This window comes from Megascapheus bottae, chromosome 1 (assembly GCF_031878675.1).
Source record: "Megascapheus bottae isolate mThoBot1 chromosome 1, mThoBot2.hap1, whole genome shotgun sequence".
Classification (NCBI taxonomy): Eukaryota; Metazoa; Chordata; class Mammalia; order Rodentia; family Geomyidae; genus Megascapheus; species Megascapheus bottae.
This window is the reverse complement of record NC_143509.1, coordinates 16,345,332-16,367,702: the sequence shown is the minus strand read 5'-3', so window position 1 is coordinate 16,367,702 and position 22,371 is coordinate 16,345,332. Positions and strand designations below refer to the sequence as shown.

Genomic DNA, 22,371 nt, shown 5'->3' with positions numbered 1-22,371 from the left:
TGAGATCACAGTTTGAAGCCACCAAGGCAGGAAAGTCCAAAAGACTCCAATTCATCACCAAAAGGCATGGAGCTGTGGCTTCTGTAGAAGGACCTTGAGAAACTAAGCTCAGGCACACTGCCCAAGCCCTGATGAGTTCAAGCCCAGGGTCCACACGTTAAAGAAAATAGAAAAAGAGAAAAATAACTTATATGTGTAGTTAAGATGGTTGGAACTCCCTTGCTAGGCAGGTACTCTATCACTTGAGCCACATCCCAGACTATAAAATGTATTAAAGAATCTCCAGATCAACTCATTGGAAAAGGTGGTGAATGGCTTAATGCAGAAACTTTAATTATGTACACCTGTGATCCTAGGACTGATGTAGAAGAGCTCAAGTTTGAGGCCAGCCTGATCTGAGGGAGGGAGGAAGACTGTGTGTGTGGAAATTGAGCCAAAAGATCTAAGATTTTGTTGTTGATGGTTTTGAGGTTTAAACTCAGGGTCTGGGAGTTGCCCCTGAGCTGTTTTTACTTAAGGTTAGCTGTACTACCACTTGAGCCACGGCTCCACTCCTAATTTTCTGGTAGTTAATTGGAGATAAGGATCTCATAGACTTTTCTGCGGTGGGCTGCCTTTGAGGATCCTCTGACCTCAGCCTCATGAGTAGCTAGGATTACAGGTGGGAGCCACTACTGCCTTGCTACAAGACACTTATTTGGGTTTTTTTTGTTTTGGTGAAGGACTCCCTTAGGCGTAGAAGTGTTTGCAAAGAAGGAAAAAAAAAAAAAAGCCAGGTGGGGTGTCCTGCCTGTAATCCTAGCTACTCAGGAGGTTGAGATCTGAGGATTACAACTCAAAGCCAGCCTGGTCATGAAAGTCTGTGACTCTTATCTCCAATTAATCACCAGAAAACAGGAAGTGGCACTGTGGCTCAAGGGGTAGGATGGTAGCCTTGAGAGGAAGAGCTCAGGGACAGCGCCCAGGCCCAGAGTTCAAGTCCCACAAGCGACAAAAAAAAAGGTCAAAAAACACGTTTAAAGGATAATCAGTCCTCTATGTCATAATGACCTCAATGTAACAGGCCAGCCTGGATGTCTCTGCCTGACAGGCTAGTATAACATTATTACCACAAACCAGGGGTCCAGGAAAAAGAGGCCAGCGTCCCGAAGGGGAGTTTTTTACCTCCCTAGATACCAAGCTGGCTGTGTGTCCTCCTCACACCAGCGGCCTCCTCTCAGTGCGCCTGCCCGGTTTTTGCTTGCAGGCTCTGGTCAACAAAGCCGCCGGAGTTTACCGGTCTGGAACTTGTGACTCCTTTCAGTCAAGGGCCTGGGACAACACAAACAAACATCCCTAAGCAGGCCCTAATTTCAAAAGGGCTGCAGAACCGACCAAACGGCCTCAGCAAAGCCGGAACAAACGCGCTTCTCCCGGCCAGCCACACCTCCCGCCTCGGCACAGGCTCCGTCCTCGGCGGGGTCACGGCTCCCGCGAGGCCCGGGCCGCCTGGGCGCCCTTTACAACGCGACGCCGCGGGGAGACCCGGGGGAAGCCCCCGAAAGCCGCCCCTCCTCCAAGCTTCTCGGATAGACACGCTCCCATTCCTATTTTCCGAGGATCCGGCCAGGCCACTGGTCCGGTTCCACCGCGAGGAGGCGGAGCCACAAGCCGGCGGGTCCGCAGACGGCGCGAACTCCCGCGCGCACGCGCACGTGCGAATCTAGCGGCGTCGCCGGGCGGGGTGGGGCCGGGCGCGACGTGAGGGGCGGAGCCAGGGGGGACTCGTTGGAGCACCGCCCGACGCGGTGACGTCACGGCGGAGGCGCACGCGGCGTGAGGCGGCAGCGGGTCACGAGTCTCTCCGCCGCGCCGGGGACGCTGGTTAGTCTGGTTTCGGGTTCCGCCTGCGTCGGGCGTGCGTGCAGCTCGCAGAGACTATGGCGTCCGGGCCTCACCCGACCTCCGCCGCCGCGTCGGCCGCCCCGAGCGCGGGCGGCTCCAGTTCGGGCACGGCGACCACGACGACCACGACGGGAGGGATCCTGATCGGCGACCGCCTCTACTCGGAAGTTTCGCTCACCATCGACCACTCGCTGATCCCGGAGGAGCGGCTGTCGCCCACCCCGTCCATGCAGGACGGGCTGGACCTGCCCAGCGAGACGGACCTGCGCATTCTGGGCTGCGAGCTCATCCAGGCCGCCGGCATCCTCCTCCGGCTACCGCAGGTCGGTGTTGCGGCGTGCCGGGCCCCGGGAGGCGGCGTGGGCCTCGGCCGGGATCCTGGGGAGGCCAGGCCCCGGGGGGCCGCGGGGTTGTGAGGAGGCCGGGCCCCTCCGTGGTCTCGGGGCCCGGGGAGGCGGTCTAGCCCCGTCCTGGGGGCTGCCGGAGCCCTCGGACCGCCGGGCGGTCGGGCGGAGGGAGGGAGGCCCGCGGGACGGGGTGGGGGAGGGAGGGAGCGAGCGAGCGAACGAACGGCGGCCGCACAAAATGGCGGCGGCGCCTGGAGCGGGCCCGCCTGACCCTTGCGCTTCCGGTCTCCCTTGTTGCAGGTGGCGATGGCGACGGGGCAGGTGCTGTTCCACCGCTTCTTCTACTCCAAGTCTTTCGTCAAGCACAGTTTCGAGGTGAGCGGCGCGGGCGGGCCGGCCGGAAGTGGGGCCGCTTCCCCCAACAGGGAGTGGCTGGGCGGCTTTGTGCCTCCCTCGCCGGGACGCGGGCCTCCGAGGTGTCGTGTCCGGAGCTAGAAAATGGATTCTGAGCCCACGCGGCCTCCTAGCAAGGGAGTCAGCTCCCTTTGTGGGACTTGGGAGTTGAGCAGTAAGAGGAGGGTGAGATCTGAGGATGAGGATCGCGGGTTGAAGCCCGCACGACACAAAAGTCCTTGAGACTTCTCCAATAAAGTACTCAGGAAAAGCCGCAAGTGGTGTGGTGGTTCAAATTGTAGGGCTCTGGTCTTAAGCTAAAAAGTTTACAGCCCTAAGTTCCAAGTACTAGTCCGAAAGAAAGTGTGGTACCCAAGCGGGTTGTCTAAACGAGTAATTCTGTTTTTCCAAAGCCTGTCCTACGAAGCTCTAAAGTTTTTGGATGAGAAGTTCTGTTGATTAGGAAGAATAGTCCTTTTCCCCCATTTCCTTCATGGTGCGGTGGTTGCAGCAGTGATTTCTATTTCCACAGATCGTTGCCATGGCCTGTATTAATCTTGCATCAAAAATCGAAGAAGCTCCCAGGAGGATAAGAGATGTCATTAATGTATTCCACCACCTCCGCCAGTTAAGAGGAAAAAGGTAAGATTGGCGTGACTGACATGAGTAACTGTTGCTATTGCTAACTAACTGCACCCATCATCAAAACATCTTTTCTTTCAAGTCAGTTCACAAGCAAAGCAAAACTGACTCTAGGTATTGAAATTCACATAGGAATACCGGTGTTTAATTTGAAAGAAAACAAATCCCACCCAAACACCTGAATAACCAGCTATCTGAAGTTTGTAGAGGCAGTTGCGTTTGTGGACAATCCTAGCAGTGCTGTGAGGCCAGTCCATTGGCTTCAGATAAAACAAGGAAGGGAGTACGTTGGGCTCAAGTGTGAGTGTATTCTGTAAGTTATTTTTCCCTCCCCTCTCTGAAAGACTGTGCAGGGTGGCTGTTTAAGCACTGTAGTTTAATAATTGTGGCAAAGTTTTGCGTAGATTGTCTTCTGTAAGTCAGTGTTGTGTGGATTGAGGTTGGCTCTTGTTAAAACTTGACACTGAACCGCCTGTGCTATATTGCATGATTCCACATCTGAAGGATGATAAAAAAGTTTGAAGTCGAGGGGTTGAAGAGATGTTTTGTTGGGGTCAGATGCGGTCTCAGTGTTAGTTAAAACGCACAAGATTGGGTTACATTTCCATATATCCAGTCTGAAATAGTGTCCACTTGGAGGTGGACATAGTTGGGCACCTTTGGGCCTCTGAGGCAACACCCCCTTTCTGTGTCTACAGTGGCTTTGTTCACAGTACTTGCTGCCCAAGTGCAGGAGTATAGGTATAGATGAGCTCTGGGGTTCTAGTGAGGTGTAGTGTGAGTTTCCAGGAAGCTGTAAAAGGACTACGTGGTTTTGTGAACTGGTTCTGGGGAGGCCAAGCCATTCAGAAGCAGTCTTGCCCCAGTCTGTGCGGCAGTAATAGACCATGTTACTCAGACAGGCAGAGAGTAAAGTCGCTTCCAGACTGGTAAATGGTCTGGGAAAATGCTAGAAGCATTTCCTAGTTCTGTGCTGAAGAATAGAGCAACTTCTTATTTTCAAGTGTCTTTAGCCCTTGATAAGGAATCTGTAGAAATGGGACATCTTCAAAGAGATGGTCTGAGTTTTAAGTTTGTAGTTGTGATGTCTTTAAGGTACTTAAAATAATAGGCATTTCAGGAGGCTTGTGTTTGAAGGAAGTTTTCTGGTAGTATTTGAATCATTGAGCTAGCTGCTGTTTAATCCCAAGGTTGTCTTTTGAAGCTTTTCTGCAAGGCTTGTTTTCTTCTTTGATGTCAGAATAGGTTCTAACTAAAATCTTGGAATCTAAAATAAACCCATTTTACTGACTTGGATATAATCCCATTTTGGTCATTATTTCCGAGAAATTAACATTGTTTCAATCTTAGTCTTATTATAGCATGAAACTTTTTTAAGGAATTAATTGCATGGAAGCTCTTTTTTAAACAAAAACAGGATATAAGTGTTTCTATGCATATTACAAGTTTACTCAGACATGTAGCTTGTATATGTTATTAACTTCAACTCTTTTTTCCCTTGCAACCGACTATACAGCGACCAGCTACATTTACCAAAGCCTGGGTGATGTGGAGTGGTACATAGAGATGAAGCTGTCGTCATGGCAACAGTGAGTGAAGTATCGAAAATCCCCAAGGAGAAGCCAGTGCTCTGAGAATAGGTCACTGGAATCGGGGACTAACAGGTTGGCCACTGGTGAACCATTTAGAAAAACTCCTGTTTCTTGTTAAAAGCTTTTGTCTTTGCTGTCCAAGTTATTTCAACAATAGCTTCATGCTTTTTGGTATAGGTTATCACTGAAAGTATTATCAATATGATAGTTTAGCTAGCTGAAGCATTACTAATTGTCTTGATGCTGTTTTTCAGTCTAGTTTGTATGTGACTATGACCTTGACCATTACGTGGCCTTTAGACTTTTAGCCTTGTTTAGACCGCCATTTTCAGTCTTGGCTCCACACTGAAATGACCTAGAGGTTATTTTTTGCTTTTTAAGTGCTAATACCTAGTCGTTTTTCTCCAAGTTTTTGTCTTTGTGCCAGTAGTGGGGCTTGAATTTGGGGCCTCATACTCTGCTCTTGCTTAACTTTTTCCAAAGACTGGGTGCTCTACGACCTGAACCACACCTCCACTTACAGCTTTTTGCTGGCTAGTTGGAGATACGTCTCACAAATTTAGCCATCCATCCAATATGGCTTAGAACCACTACCCTCAGATCTCAGCCTCCTGAGTAGCTTGGATTATAGGTGTGACCCACTGGCACCCAGCTTCCCCCTCTTTCTTCTTTTCTTCCTTCCTTTCTTAGTTTTTTTTATGGCAATTTCATGACTGTCTTTAAAGTTCAGGGCACATGGCCTTACTTAATTGGAAAGTCATATAATCAGTGAATTATGCTTCAAATAGAATGTAAAATATAGTAGTGTATTTACAGTAAATTAAAAAGTGACTTTTTAAGGAGCCATATTCATTCACAAATATTACCTAATAAAAGATAATTTTCTAATACTATTAACCGGTGACTGCTGTATTTCAACATATATAAACCATAAAAGTGATGTTGTTACTGCTCTGGCAACCACCTACGACAATTTCTGTGGCTCCACAAAGGGCCTTCAGTTGGATAAATCCCCCTAGAGGACGAACTCACTTGAGAGCAGCAAAGTCTATCTGCTTGGCTCTGACCCACCTTGTTATTAATACTTTATTAATAAAGTATGTTTTCTCGAAGTCATTGCTCCAAAGCCTGCCCTTGAAACAACACATGAGCAAGACTAATCATATTTGGAGCGCTTTAATTATGTTTTTTTGTTTGTTTTACTATATTGCAATCATGTTAAAGTTACTAGAAACTTCAACAATGGCCAAGAGTTCTTAAAAGTTGAAGATTATTCTCACATGAATTAGATAAACCAAGGATAGAAACCTCCAGGAGTTGGGCGTGAAGTTCAGACAGTAGAGCACAAACTCTTGAAGTCTGGTGATGCCTGCTCCTCCATCCTATAGAGCCATATAAGCTGAGGAGGGTGTGGAAGGTAGAATTTCTCCAGAGATTTTAAACTTCCTTGTATTGAGGAAGTTCTCCTATTGCCAAGAAATTGGAGCAAGCCTCAATTCAATGTACTGCTGCAAGATGTAATTTTATTGATACTTTGTTGTAAAGTTCTTGCTGAGTCTCTGGAATCTTTGTTGCTTTAGAGAAATTTTTCTGTTCCTACCACATTTTTGTAAGGTAATAAACTTGTTTTTGAGCCTTGATTTGTCATTTTGAACAAAATGACAGTATCAGTTTGTGTATCTATTATAAAAAGTAGTCTGAGCAGGCATTTTAACTATGTAATTGAATTATAGGTAACAACATGGGTTTAATTTCTCAACCTATTTTCCTTGTTGTTTGGATAATGAATTCAGGGCCTGGAGCTTGTCAGGCATGCCCTCTACCATTTAAGTTGTATGTACCTAAAGTATCTTCAATCTGTTTTTAAAGTTGAGGTTTTTGGCAAGTGCCAAAAAAAGGGAGGGGGTATACGTAATCATGGCAGAGTGGATGGAAAATAACTGAAGCAGAGGGATCTGAAATTACATAGTGATGAAGCCTAATTTGGGACTAAGCAGTAGCCACAATTCTAACAAGTGCTTAGCTGCTTGATTATTACAAGAAGTTTTGTCACTATTTAAAGGCTACTCTTGATTGAGGCAGTTTTTTTTAGTAAGGGGTATGATTATGCTTGATTAATGTAAATAGAGAAAAAAAAACCCGAGAGCTTTGCTTACATAAATAACATTTTTATAGAGAGGTTTTGGTAGAGTCTTGATTTCCTAATGCTGGTTGAAGGGAAAGCCACTAGTGAATCAGTCGTGAGTGTGAGTTGAGTCTGAAGTGCATTTTTCCAGATAAAATGTAGATAAAAATTGGAAAATGGTAAACATAAAATCTTTGGAATGTGCTGGTTACTCTCATCTGTAGTAAGCTTAATTTCTTATTCCAAAGAGGCTTTCATAGCCTTCCATTCAGGCTGCCCATGCACCTCCTTGGTGTTCCATTCATCCCTTATACCCTGTGGGCTATATGGCAGGAAACTGAAATTTAAGGAACAAATATATTCCCATTATCCTGTTTCCTCTGCCAGCTTTTAAGTTGCTTAACGTAATTTTATAAAAAGAAAATTGAATAGCCAGTAGTGCATTTGTGAGAAAGTAAGCAAAATATGGTGGTAACCAGTCCCCAGAGCTGTTGGAGATGCAGCTCACTTGTAGTTGCTTTATCATCTACAAGGGCTGTCTGTAAATACCAGATACAGTTTTCTGAGTCTCTGTGCATTACGGTATGTATTCAGACTGAATACACCATGTTCTGTCCAAAGGACACGAAAAAGTCATTTGGCTTAAAAAGAATTGAATATGTACAATATTTTCATGTCACCAGTGTCTCTTAACTAAAGTGCATTTTTTATTGATTAGATTGAAGAATGTATCAAGGGACATGGTAATTTCATAGACTTAAAATGTTGTATTCTGTAACATCACTTAAAACTAGTTGAAAGTGGGCATAGATAGCGGCCCACACCTAAACATGCCAGCTGATGCAGGAGCATGGCATGGCAAGGCCAAATTTCCATGAAACCATTTGTGGTTTTCTGTAGATGACGGATTTTCACAAAAACCATTTAAATCTGTGCCCTTCCTATAGGCCTGTCCCCCCATGTGTAGCTGACATGGTAGAGACTTGAAAGTTTACTGAGGCCTTCAGGGTTTTGACTGAAGGACCATCTCATCTCTCAGTCACAAGTGTCACACACTGGGGCAGAAGCACAGCTAACCAAATTAGACTTTCATCTTACAAGTCATTTTTAAACTGTATTGAGGTTTTCTTTGACAGTTGAGCTAAATCTTAATTTTTAGACTTTATAAGCAGAAGTATATTCTTAGAAGAATTGGTTTAAGCCAGTTGCCTCCCAAGGGAGATCAGACTTAGCTTTTATTTTATAGCTTTTATTTTGTCTAATCCTTGGCAAAAGTAGCCAAGGATTAATACTTTATAATATTGTGACTTAAGACTTTACTGTAAATGCATCTGAGCACATGTTAGTATTTGTTGTTGGAGAGAGTGGAGACTTAACAGGGTGTGAGTAGTAAACTATCCATGTCAGCACTAGTTATCACAAGAGTCTGAGGTAAGATATAACAAGAATTCCAGATCCACCACCAATGACAGCTGAGTTAATGCGTTTAGGAGTATGTAATACTTAGCATAACTTGGACAGCACAAGATGAATGCTTTGACTTGTTCCCAGGAGTTTAGAAAGCTGGTTTCTGTTGCCAATAGTTGGTTGGAAGGGAAAATGGAGCTGCCACAAATAAAGTTTTTGGATGTGCAAAACAGTTTTGATTTTATTTCTTACAAACCAGGACTCCAAGCCCTCTGGTCCTTGACCAGAACTACATTAACACCAAAAACCAAGTTATCAAGGCAGAACGGAGGGTGCTGAAGGAGCTGGGCTTCTGTGTTCACGTCAAGCACCCCCATAAGGTGAGTTGGAGACTGCAGAAAGAATATCTTGTAAGTATTAGGGATTGAAAATGGAGCTTTGCTTGTATTAAGAAATGTAATTGCTTATATGCTGACCAGTGCAGTGGGCTTGAGGACAGAGTCGTGGAATCATAGATAGCAAGTTCTTTTCAACTCAGAGGTGGAGTCTGCCTCATTCTGCACCACGGTGGGGAGCGCCCCACCTGGCTCATGGCTTGCTGCTCCTGGGTGGTGCCCTTCACTGCTAATCACTAGTGAACACTGATAGCAGACGACCGCTCCAGCTGTTGCTGGGTAGAAACATAAGCGTAAGTGGAGTGAAACTTAAAACTTGTGTTTTATCCCACTGTTGAGACTGACATTGGCACATTTGACTGAGAGGGGAGTGAGGTGACCACTCCCCAGAAACACTTGAGAGAAACTGTGCCGTTTTAATGTCATGATGTAATGTGATAATGGTCACTGCTTACTGCAGTCATTAGTCCTAGCACTATAGGAAATTCCACGGTAGAGTATAAAGCCTCTTAACTGCAACCCCTCCTTCCACCACCTTTTTATAAAAGCCTAAAGCCTGACTTTGAGACATGTAACACTACCTACCCATAGTAAAACACCCAGCTCCATGGTCTTATTAACTGGTGGCTTTTTTTTTCCTCTACACTTCAGATGCTTTGAAATGTGGTTTTTACGCACACACACACTAGGGTGGTCTTCATTCCTTGTCCTCTGATGTGAAACTTACATCCAGTGCTGTCCACTATTTCATTCATTGAGCTTAATCTGAAAGGAATTCCAACTAAATGCAGTGTTTTTCCTTTTCCTTCAGATCATTGTCATGTATTTACAAGTCTTAGAATGTGAACGTAACCAAACCCTCGTTCAGACTGCCTGGTAAGTTGCTTTTTTAGATTTCTTTTGTAGTCAGGAAAACAGAAGCAGAAATAAAGTAAGTTTCATTTTCTCTTTCTAAAATAATGAGATAAGTTTGTTTGGGGGTTTTTTGTTACTTTTTTGTTTTGTTTTGTTTTTTGACCAAAAGGTAAATAATGCTTATTTCTGCTTCCTGTTTTCTTGGCTTGACTAATTACTTTTAATGGAGAACTCAATTTAACTTTGTTCTTTTTTCTACTCTTTAATTAAAGGGTAGTCCCTGATGGTAAGTCATAGAGCTCTGCCCTCTGCACTTCAGCCCATGACCTCAGGATGGCCTGATTGGCTGCCCTGCTCTCCAGCCAATCCAGTGCAAGCTCTCATCCGAGATTCACTGAAGTGGTCCATATCCATCTGGCAGCATCTTCTAGTTCTGTCGGGGTGTCAAAGGATTTGTATATATTTGCTTCTAGAAGTAACTATTCAACATGCCTGTGTATTTAATGTATACCTGTAACTATCAAAATGAATAGTTCATTTTTGATATTGTCCAGCCATTATGCATTAAAATTGTTTTTTGGTTTTTGTTTTTTTTTTTTTTTTTTGGTTTTTGTTTTTTAATTAGAGGTTTGACTAAATTTCTACTTAGGTGTGTATAGCATGCATTCTATCAAAAGAGGCTACAGCCTGCAGCTTTTCATTGGGCAGCAGTCCCCATTTTGGGTTGATTTACAGACGCTGTGCTGTAAAAGAGAAGTATTACCTGACTGCTGCTAACTTGGACTTTTGCGATTCAGGTACATACATGATTGACAGCTCAACTGTTGACAGTCGAGTAAGGAGGTGTGGTTCGTCCACACCTCTCCCAGGACGGTTGATGCACAGCATCTGTGATTCTTCTACGTTCTATACTTCTCCACCCAGCCAGATACCATTCATGATGTAGGACCAGGCTTCTTTTGGATTCCATAGAAGTAACAGAATAGTTTCATTGTTTTATAAAATGTGTGACTCTTTAATGTGTTCAATGAAACATCTCGTTCTCTGGGTATAAAAATTTTTAAGAAGTGCTCCATTCAGTTTCTAGTTTAAGCTATTAAATGTAGTAAAGTTGTGGAGAGGGTGGGATAGGATTGAAGTAGTTGACTGCTTTTGTTGGGGGGGGAAAAGCTATGTGAATTAGGCCATAATTTATCTTTACTGCTGTTCTTTACTACCGAGGGTTTTTGAAGCAGTTTTTTAATTTAATGTAAATTTGTGGGTTCTTGCTTTAAAAATGCCTTTTTACCCCTGTCACGGTATTTTGAAATTTTTTTTAAAGAACTTGGTTGACACTGCTTTTCGTTGTGGATAAAGGAGAGAAGGTCAATAATTAATGGCTTGAAGTATTGTTGGAGTGGTGTATGTCATTAACAAAGCTTATGTCATTGACAAAGTCATTTTAGAACATTACATTGAGAAAGTCATAAGGGTAAGTTTCATTTGGACAATAATAAAAATAACAGCTTTGGTGCAACATAAGCTGACTCAAGAATGGCCTTTGTATTAAATTATTGCTGATTTTTTAAAATGAGTTAATTATATGCTAGAGTATGAATTTGTGAATATAAGAGAAGAAAAAAGAATGAAGTAGATTGAGTCTCCAATTTTAGTAAGCCCTGGTTTGTGTATGTGCACAGCTTACAGTGGATGTGTTTTTCAGGAATTACATGAACGACAGTCTGCGGACCAATGTTTTTGTTCGCTTCCAACCAGAGACCATAGCGTGTGCGTGCATCTACCTGGCAGCCAGGGCTCTCCAGGTGGGTGTGGTGTTCAGTACTGCGTGGCAATTGAAAATGGATGCAGCACTTAGAGGATCTGAGGAAAGCAGCATAGATTCAGCCGCCCTCTCTTTACCTTTCAGATTCCACTGCCCACTCGTCCGCACTGGTTTCTTCTTTTTGGTACTACAGAAGAAGAGATTCAAGAAATCTGCATGGAGACGCTTAGGCTCTATACTAGGAAGAAGGTGACTTGTGTTTCATTGATGCTAAACGTCTAAACAGCTCTAAAAGTGAAATACTAACTTCCTTTTCCTCCAACAGCCTAACTATGAATTGCTAGAAAAGGAAGTAGAGAAGAGAAAAGTAGCCTTGCAGGAAGCCAAATTGAAAGCAAAGGGACTGAATCCAGATGGGACCCCGGCCCTCTCCACCCTAGGAGGCTTCTCCCCGGCCTCCAAGCCATGTAAGACACACTCGGTCCAGGGAGCTGGGGTCAGCAAAGATTGTTGCAGAAGTTTTAGCATCTTAACAGAAACAATGTTATTGCTACTTTCTCACCAAAACAGAGCTGGCTCTGAAAGAAGGCATGATGCTTTGGAGTTGTGCTGGGAAAGCTTGAGCCTCCTGTTAAGCCCAGTGCTTAGTTCATGTAAGGTCCTTTTGTCTTTTTAAAGCGTCACCTAGAGAATTAAAAGCTGAAGAGAAGTCCCCAGCCTCCATCAGTGTGAAGATGGTCAAAAAGGAACCAGAAGACAGACAACAGGCTTCCAAAAGCCCTTACAATGGGTGAGTGCTGGAAGGACAGGCATGAGGGATCTTGTTGCACTCACCTAATGCAATGCATAGTGTCACTAAAGTGTGTGTTTGTGTTTGCCGATCTTGGGGCTTGAACTCAGAGTCTGGGCACTGTCCCTGAGCTTGTTTTGCTCAAGGTTAGCTTTCTGCCACAGTGCCACTTCCTTTCTGCTATATATGGTACTGAAGAATTAACTCAGGGTTCATGCATACTACCACTACACCACATTTCCAGCCTGCTAAGGCATTTTATCTTTTTCCCAGTGTAAGAAAAGACAGCAAGAGAAGCAGAAACAGCAGAAGTGTGAGCCAGTCAAGGTCACGAACTCGGTCACGGTCGAGATCACACACTCCGAGGAGACAGTAAGTAGATCCTCACAGTAGTCCTATTTGGGACTTGTGAAAGCTTGCTGCTTTATTTTCCCAAGGTTAAGCTAGGATAGGTTTCTTTTTAGGGTGCCATTCGTGTTTGAACTCATGGACTTGAGCTTGCCAAGGGCTCTACTATCTGGGTCATGCACTCTGCCATTCATTCATTCATTCATTTTATTTTGCCAGTTGGGGCTTGGACTCAGGGCCTGAGTACTGTCCTTGGGTTTTCTCAAGGCTAGAGCTCTACCACTTGAGCCTCAGCACCACCTTCTGGCTTTTTTTTTTTTTTTTTTTTTTTTTTTTTTTTTTTTTTTTTTTTTTTGCCAGTCCTGGGCTTGAGCTCAGGGCCTGAGCACTGTCCTTGGACTTTCTCAAGGTTAGAGTTCTACCACTTGAGCCTCAGCACCATTTTTGGCTTTTTTTTCTATGTATGTGGTACCGAGGAATTGAACCCGGGTCTTCGTGCATGCTAGGCAAGCACTCTACCACTAGGCCAAACTCCCGGCCCTGGCTTTTTTTCTATGTATATGGTACCAAGGAATTGAACCTGGGTCTTTGTGGACGCTAGGCAAGCACTCTACCACTAGGCCAAACTCCCGGCCCCTTATTTATTTTAAAAACAGGGGTCTCACTCTTCCCAGGCCAGCCTGGATGGCAGTAACCCTATTTGCACTTCCTGTGTAGCCCATGTTGTTTTGGGGTTTGTTTCTTTATCCAGATTCTCACCCCTAGGTGGCTTAGAGCATGGCATTATCTGAGTTTGGAGGTAGATTGAAGTATCAAATGAGCTGTGGGATTCTTTGTAGGCAGTCGGAAGTTATTCCTTAGGTTGGGACACAGGTGTCTGGTTTGGTGTCACTGATGGAGCTTTGAACCTGTTATGAGCAACAATTGCTACCATTGGCCTCTGCAGCTAAACCACGAATGTTTATTATTCCAAAGTTACAACAACAGGCGGAGCCGGTCGGGGACGTATAGCTCGAGATCCCGCAGCCGGTCCCGCAGCCACAGTGAGAGCCCTCGGCGCCACCACAATCACGCCTCTCCCCACCTGAAGGCCAAGCACACCCGAGAAGACTTAAAAAGTTCAAACAGACACAGCCATAAAAGGAAAAAATCCCGCTCTCGATCTCAGAGCAAGTCTCGGGATCACACCGAGTCTGCCAAGAAGCATAGGCACGAGCGGGGCCACCACAGAGACCGGCGGGAGCGCTCCCGCTCCTTCGAGCGCTCCCACAAAGGCAAGCACCACAGTGGCAGCCGCTCAGGACACGGCAGGCACAGGCGCTGACTCCCCACTGCCTCCACCCTGCGGCCAGGTGTGTGGACTCAATCACCAGGGATTAGGAGTTGATTTTTTTCCAACTAGGTCTCTAGAAACACTGAGGACATTTTCTTTCAAAAAGAACTATGTTGAAATTCTTTTGCACATTAAAATGCCCTAGCAGTATCTAATTGCAAACCATGGTCAGGTTCGATTGTACTTTATTATAGTTGTGTATTGTTTATTGCTATAAGAACTGGAGCGTGAATTCTGTAAAAATGTACCTTATTTTTATACAGATAAAACTGCAGACACTGTTCTATTTAAGTGGTTTATTTGTTTAAATGATGGTGAATACTTTCTTAACACTGGTTTGTCTGCATGTGTAAAGATTTTTACAAGAAATAAAATACAAATCTTGTTTTTTTAAACTGCTTCAGATCTTATTTAAATAAATTATTAAAGACAAGATTTTCAGATAGCAAAATGGTTGTATTGATTTTCTGAGAAACCAGGGTTTCGGCAGGGGGAGAGGGAAATTCCATTGTGTATTGTCTGCATATAGGAAAACCCAGGAGTCACCCAATTCTCAAACTAAACTTAAAACTTTGATTTGCTCTTCCTTAAGTCTTTGCTATTTCTTCTTGGGCAGGGGACTGGTGTTTGGACTCAAGACTTTAGACTTCCTACACAGTACTTTGCAGGCACCCTGCTACTTGACTCACCCCTAGTAGTACTGTTCTAAAGTGGACCAGTTTTCACACCCGCATTCCCAGAATGACAGTAAAAGTGCCCAGTCATTGGAGTATTTCATGATTTCTGTGCAGTAGACAAATCACAGGAGGTCTCTTACCCCAGCTGGTACAGTGGCCCCTAAAGCTGACTGGTAGAACAGTGAACAAGTCCAGACTACAGTATTTCTCTTGAGGATATTGGGCCTGCATTGAGAGGAGCCAATCCTGGGCCTTGAACTCAGGGCCTGGGCACTGTCCTTGGACACCATTTGTTCAAGGCTAGTGCTCTGCCACTTGAGCCATAGCACCACTTCTAGCTTTTTCTGTGTATGTGGTACTTAGGAATCAAACCCAGGGCCTTGTGCGTGCTAGGTGAGTACTCTACTACTAGGCCATGCTCCTAGCCCAGCTTTTTTTTTCTTGTTTGCTTCATTTGTTTAACCTTGTCCACCAGACAAAGTGCATGCAAATAAGTTGCTGTTACAAAGTAGCAAACACTACCCACCTCTACTAAAACTATGTATGTATGTTGGTTAGGGGCACTGTCCCTGAGCTTTCGGGATCAAGGCTTGTGTTCTGCCACTTGCCACAACTTCCGGTTTTTGGGTGGTCAGAGATTAGTCTTATATACAGACTTTACTGCCTAGATCTCAGCCTCCTCAATAGCTGGGATTATAGGCATGAGCCAGGCAGGCGTATTCTGAAGACTTGGTTACCGTGCTTGCTCACTGTGGAGGTTGTGGTGTAAGGCTGCAGAGTGTAGGCTGCTTCACTTTGCTGCTTTGCTTAACTACAAATTATGAAAACAGCAAAGTGAATTAGCATGAATTAGTAGTGAGGTAACTTGAAAGAGTAGATAGCTCAAGCCTTGTTTGTATTTTTTTTTTTAACCTGTACGTAAAGAGTAACATGAGGGGTTGGTGCCCAGTGGCAATTTAGTTCATGTTTTTGTTTTTATGTCACTCACCTTAAAATTGATATTTCTGAACTTTCTCAAGACTAGAGTTCTACCACTTGAGGCACAGCACTTCTTCCTGCTTCTGTGTCTATGGCACCAAGGACTCAAACCCAGGGCTTTGTGTATGCTAGGCAAGCACTCTACCACTAAGCCATGCTCCTGCCTCCCATACTACCATCCTGTTGCTCAGATTACCCCAGGTCACCCAGTGGAAGCCCCTCGTGCCTTTTCACATGAACATTTTCAGACGTCCACACTTGTGACTGGCCTATAGCTCTGGAAGCTCCTGGGGGAGGCTGAACTACAGCGCTATCATGGCAGTTGTCTGCAGAGCTGCACTGTTTGGTCTGGTGACAACACATCGTGTGGTCAAGAGCTTTGGCCACGAGAGGGCACTGTTGAGCCACGTGTGACAAAAGAGGTCTCGCGTTTCACGTCAGCTGACCCATAAGCCAAAGGAACTAGTGTCCTCAGAAACCTGTGTAAGCCTCACTTTGTTCCTGAATCCTGACTTGCGTGGGTGCATGTCTTCTCTGAATTCTGCTGGCTCAGTAAAGATAGCAAGCCCTGTTTGGGGAGGAACTGTGAGTCCAGTGCCGTCAGAGTTCACCTGTATTATCTTCATGGACAATGTTCCTGTGCAGATTTGATCTTGGTCCTTGCCCGGCTAGCCAAGGACTCTCACTTGAGCTATGCCCCCAGCTCTTTTATTCGTCATTTAGTTTTGAGATAGGGTCCCACTAACTTAAACCCTCATCTTCCTGCCTCTACCTCCCAAGCACTGGGACTATAGGCCTGAACTGCCAGGCAGCACAGTTTACTCCTAACATCTTTCAGAACCCCTGTGTGGGGAAGAAAGAAATCCATGAGGTGATGGTTTCACACTGCTCCTTCGTGGGTGAGCCAGTCCTATGTACCTCCCCTAAGTAGAGTTTACCCACCCCGTAGGCAAGCCTGGGCTTCCGGCCTCCACACAGCATCTTCACAATGAGAGGCTCTCCGGTAGCTTCGGCCCCTTCATTGTATGCTGCTGTGAGGTGGCCAGGCAGGCAGGCTGGTGCCCCCTGGATCCTGACAATCCTTTCCTGTGTCAGTTGTTACCTCCCACGGTGAGAACGGGTGGTAAGAGGGACTAGACACTGTCAGGGCCTCCACCAGGGAAGCTGTCTGCCTGAGGTCTTGCCCTGGTGGATGCCCTCTCCTGACAGGCTGCTTTATTCATTGAGTGACTGAAGCACAGTGTTTGGTGCTGGCAAGTACTACCCGTGCCTGGCCTAGCTTGCTAGAGTTTTTGTACCTTGTCTTGGCTCTTTGTATTGATTCTAGGGCTTGAACTCATTGTCACAAGCTTTTCTTCTTCCTCTTCCCCTCTCGTACTGATACTATTGGGCTTGAACTCAGGACCTGAGTGCTGTCTCTGAGCTTTTGTGCTCAAGGCTGGTGCTCTACCACTTGAGCCACAGCTCCACTTCCAGCTTTTGGGTGATAAATTGGACGTAAGAGTCACACACTCTCCTCCCTGGGCTGACTTCAAGTCTTGATCCGGAGATCACAGCCTCCAGAGTAGCTTGGATTACAAATGTGAGCCACCTGTGCCTGGCTAGCTGTTTTCAATTAAGGCTAGCTCTCTACTACTTAAGCTATACCTTCTAACTCCACCCCTAGTTATTTATTATTTATTTATTTATTTATTTAGTCAGTCATGGGACGACCTCTGGGTGTGGGTGCTGTCCCTGAGTGCCCGGGCTGGCTTTGAACCTTGATCCTCACATCTTAGCCTCCTGAGTAGCTAGGGATTACAGGCGGGAGCCACTGGTGCCCAGGCTCTGGTCTTTGGCTGTTGAGAATAGAGATTGATGGAAGTCAGTTTCTCAAGTCTTTATGGAGCATTCACTAAGTGTCAGAGGCAGTGAACCAGGAAACCCAGGCCTCACTAAGCCAACTCCTGTAGGGACTAGACGTGTCTGCAGAGGCCTTGCAAACATCTGCCTCCTACCTCGTCATGCTGTGGGAGTTGGGGAGGACCACTGTGTCCCTGAGGGGACATGGGAAAGGACATCAGAGAGTGTCTGGGTCCTCACATGGTTTTCCAAGTCTTCCCCCACCCCCGGGGGGTGGTCTAGGAGGACCTAGCCTGGTCACAGTGGTCCCCCTCCATTATCTGCATGATCTTTTTCCTGGGTGGAGTGGAAGGAAGGGAGGAAAATGGCTCGGGGAAAATGCCAATCTGTTGAATTCACAGTTTGCCAAAGTCACGAGTCACCCATGTATGATCAAGTATTTTTAGTGCAAGTAAGGTAACTGCAGGGGGTTGTAAAGAAATAAATTAAAAATTTAGAAAGATTTAACTGTAACCCCTCTGAACATCACCCCAGCAATGAAATACAATAATTTTTAAAACTTTTACATTAAAAAGGTATAAAAATTTTTAGAAAGGCTGTATGGAAGCAAAAATGATAATTGAAGAAATATTATACATAAGCAGAAGATTTACTCTCTCATTTGCAAAAGCAACATGGTACCTTTTTTTTTTTTTGTGCCAGTGCTAGGATTGAATTTGGGTCCTGGGCACTGTCCCTTAGCTTCTTAGGTTCAAGGCTGGCATTCTACCACTTGAGCTACACCTCCACTTCAAACTTTTCACTAGTTAGTTGAACACAAGAATTTCATGGATTTTTCTGGCCCAGCCTGGCTTTGAGCCATGACACTCAAGATTGCAGCACCCTGAGACACTAGGGTTACAAAGCCTGAGCCTGCAGTGCCCCCCCCCCCAAAGACCTCATTTTCCATGAAAAGGAAAACTTCTAGAAGTTAAGAGAAATGCATTTTTACTGACAACAGAATAAAAAACTTCCCCTTTGACCATATTCAGAATTGACCACACCGTCTGTAGGGGCCTTCATAAATATTGGTTGCTGAGAATGGTGATCCTCTTTTGCCACTTCCAGAATCTTCTAAAAGGAAAGTGATTGGAGCAGGGACTTGGCAAATCTTGAACAAGAAAAAGCCCCAGTCCTGGCCCGATCCCACTGAGCCCACCAGACGAAGGAGGAAGGAACCCGGGATTAGTGTCTCATGGAGACCAAGCTAAGCAGTAGGCCAGGTCTGAAACCACCACTCACTCCCCGATAGCCACGCCACGGAGATTCAGAACCTGACTGTGGAAACCCGCTGAGTCTACCCAGTCCTCTGCGGGTCAGCATTGAAGGAGGAGCAGAGTATGGTGGCTCACTTCCACGGTGTGCAGAGTCACCCGTGCCACCGCCAGTCAGGGTGGGCCATGGCCGGGCCACCGGGCCTTGGCCCCTGGTCATATTGATAAAGACACCCGAGTAAATTCCGACCAGGCTCAGCACAGCGCGGCTGAGTGATGGCTGCATGGCTTGGAGCTCTTCCACCGAGACCTGAGCTGTCTGCATGGCCTCCTGTGACCTCTCTCTGGGACCCCAAAACATGTTCCGTGTGGGTCCTCAGGCAGGGGCCTGCTGGGGCCGGGCTGGGCCCCTCCCCTGGGACTCCTGGTGACAGGCACACAGACTCCTCACTCATCCTAACCTGTCCTGGGAGGAAGGCCCTGTTAGTTTGGTGTGTGTGAGTGTGTATCTGTGTGTGTCGGTGTGTGTCTGTGTGTTTGTGTGTCTGTATCTGTGTGTGTGAATGCTGGGGTTTGAACTCAGGACCTGGGTGCCGTCCCTAAGCAGGAGAGGGCAGCCTCCAGCCCAGTCTCAGGCAGGAATAGAGTGCCTGCCAGCCCCCCACGAACCCTGGGCCCCATCAAGCCGGGGAATGTCCCAATGTCCCACAGACTCTCAGAGGGGAGTGGAAGGAGGGAGGTGCATGGGGATGGGGGGGTCCGCGGGGCTGTCCTCCTGGGAAGACTGACACACTGCACAGTATAGAGGAAGATTTCTTTTTTCTCCATGCTTCCTCCCCCTCCTGTAGACGGCTCTGTCTCCTCACACCTTCTCAGGAGCAAGAAGAAGGAGAGGGGCAGGGTTTGGAGTCTACTGTGCCCCTCACCCCAGAGTGTGGCCTTGGGGACCCTAAGCTCCTCGTGTTCACAGGAGAAAGAAGAATGGGAAGAAGGGAGGGGGGAGGGAGAGCAAGCGATCTGGGAATCTGGCTCACACTTGTCATCCTAGCTACTCAAGAGGCTGAGATCTGAGGACCTAGGTTTGAATCCTTGAGACTCTTAGCTCCAATGACCCACCAAAGAGCTGGAAGTGGAGATGTGGTTCAACTGGTAGAGCACCCCGAGCAGAACAAATTAAGGCCTTGAGGTCAGGCTCTGGTAACTGCACAAAAATATTCTAATTTATAGCTATCTTTGTACAAAAATGAGTAGGATCCAGGTTAGCTTCATTACTGAATGTTCATTGTTGTTTTGTTAAGATTTTCAGTTTTAGTAGAGTTTGATTTAGCAAGTTAACAGACATGTCTGGGCACAGCCTGGCCACTGGGGGGCAGTGCAAGGCCACAGGTGCCGGGTTGGTGGGGGGGGGGCAGGAGGCCTCTGGAGCCCACCTCTAGGTTCCCCCCACCTCCAGGCCCCAAGCAGAGCTCCACCTGCACTTAGAGAACTAAAGGAGGCAAAACATCCCAGACCCCATCCCGCCTGGCCTCCCTGGGGCCTAATGTGCCTTTGTGCCTTTGCTCCCTTGCTGGGAATGCTCTGGAATCTGGGAGGTGGGAGACACAGATTCTCCCTCAGGAGCTGAGCAATGCCACGGAAGACACAGAGGAAGCAGGTTACCACACCAGGGCACAGAGGGGTGAGTACTGTTCTGGGCCAAAGCCAAAGCCAGAGCCAGCTCAAGGCTTGAAGGTTGGGTCTGGGCCGCAGAAGGGCCACAACTTCACTTCCAGCTTTTGGGTAGTGGATTGGAGATGAACATCTCATGGACTTGCCTGCCTAGCTATCTTTGAACTGTATCCTCAGATACAGTCTCATAATAGTAGGGATTACAGGAGTGAGCCACTGGCACCTGGCTATGTGAGTGTGTGTGTGTCCAGAAGGAAGGATCAAAAACTCTTGTAGGAATGAGCTGTCCCTGGCAGAGGAGAAGCAGGCCTAAGATGCAGCAAGACGCCAGTGCCAAAGGCCTGGAGGAATCAAGTGCAGGTGGACCAGGGCCGGAGGGCCATCTACGCACCTAGTGCCCGTGCCCAGGACCTCTGAGTGGGCAGGAGCCCCTCCACACACCCCCAGCATGACCCAGGGCTGGGCACACTTTGGGGACCCATCAGCCCGAGGCAGGGACTCAGAACCAGAGGCTGGGTTGCATCTCTGGGAGTGGAAGGTAGAGGAGAGACAGTGAGGAGTCAACCCCTGCCAGGATGGCAGCTGTGACACCAGAGCCCAGGCGGTGGCCAGCAGAGCCAGGCCAGGCGCCAGGACTCCAGAATGGAAAACGCTGAGGACAGTCGGCTCTGAGGGACAGTCTGCCTGCTGGTGGACAAGACTGGGGCAGAAACACACAGCCAGAGCTGAGTGAGGCTGGTGTGCCCAGAACCTCACTGCCAGCCTGGGGTAGACGAGGGCACCCTGCCTTCCTGACCCATAGCCACAGCTCTTCTGGTGCATGGCACAAGGCGGGGGGGGGGTAGAATAAAGGTGGCAGAAGAAGGCCTGGTGGTGCAGGGCCACCCCCTGGAGCCTGCAAGTTCTGGGATCTCTGACTTCGGGGTCAGGCTGGGAAACAAGCAAGTTGGAAAACCAAAAATGCGAAGACACCGTGGCTCACACTTGTAATCGAGTACTCAGGAGGCTGCGGCTTGAGGATGCCCTGAAAGGCAAAGCTGAGGGACAGACAGGCCCTGAGTTCAGTGCTGGTGCCAGCATAAAATTCAATACACAGCAGTCATGAGCTCAGCCTGGGAGGTCACACAACAAGCTGGTCACACGCGTGACCAAGATTCTGAGGCCCACTCCCCTAACAGGTCTGTGTCTCCAGAGGCAGTGTGGGATGAGAGAAGCCAGATGAGGAGGGGCTGGCCAAGACCTATGATGGGGTACCCTGAGTCCCTCCAGTACTCAGAGTCAGGCCTGTGTGCTGACTCAGCAAGGAAGGAGAGGGAGAGGCAGGCGCCCCTTCCCCTGCACCCCTCACCCGTCCACCTGCACCAGGGAGAGGCAGGGAGCCAGCTGCCTTCCTAGGGGCTTCCAGATGTGGGGTGTCAGCCCCCCCTTGGCCTTGGGGGCTGCCAGGGTGATTGTGGTGGCCAGATCCCTTCCAGGGCCTCTTTCCCCAAGACTTCAGTTTTTGAAGAGCCTTGGAGGACCTCAAGTTCTATAATTTCTCAAGTGTAGAGACTGGAGGGCGGTCTGCAGCCCTCCAGACCCCGGGGCCCACCCCTGTGTGTGTTGCTCAATGTGGGATTGCGCAAGGCAAAGCCCATTGGTTTTCAGTGCCTGGAGCGGCTTAGAGCCGGAGCCAACATGTGCAGCCTCTCCTGTATGCAGAGTGGATAGTGGGGAGGGGGCCAGACAGCAGCCTCAGCCCCAGAGCGCCTGCTGCTCAGGGCTGACATCCTGGGCCACCTCTTGGTTTATCTGAATCCCTAGGGGCACCGAACAAGCCTTCTGGTGCAGGTCAGAGTCCAGGCCAGACCCAGCCAGGGGGCAGGGTGCCAGTGCCAGGACCTGGCTGGCTGCTAGGCTTGGATAGAGGTAATCTACTCGTGTTCTTGGGTGCTGACAGCTCTTGTGGAGAAATCCTGTCGCCCTCCTCTCACCCCATCGAGGTGGGGCACAGCGCCCTCGCGCTGGCGTTTATGGGTCACTGGCTGGGGCGTCCTGTGCCTTGTACAGAATGTGCAGTCGGCACACAGCGCTCCTTGTC

General features: G+C 47.3%; 1 protein-coding gene across 1 annotated transcript; it reads left to right on the top strand.

Moving 5' to 3' along the window:
* Positions 1-1,860: 1,860 nt before the first annotated feature.
* On the top strand, positions 1,861-14,294 carry Ccnl1 (cyclin L1). The gene is made up of 11 exons (XM_090338126.1): positions 1,861-2,207; positions 2,532-2,606; positions 3,157-3,266; positions 8,650-8,770; positions 9,597-9,661; positions 11,343-11,442; positions 11,547-11,651; positions 11,728-11,869; positions 12,081-12,192; positions 12,466-12,564; positions 13,516-14,294. The coding sequence occupies exons 1-11, from the start codon at positions 1,920-1,922 to the stop codon at positions 13,862-13,864; spliced, it is 1,566 nt and encodes a 521-aa protein (XP_090194252.1). The 5' UTR covers positions 1,861-1,919; the 3' UTR covers positions 13,865-14,294.
* Positions 14,295-22,371: the final 8,077 nt, after the last annotated feature.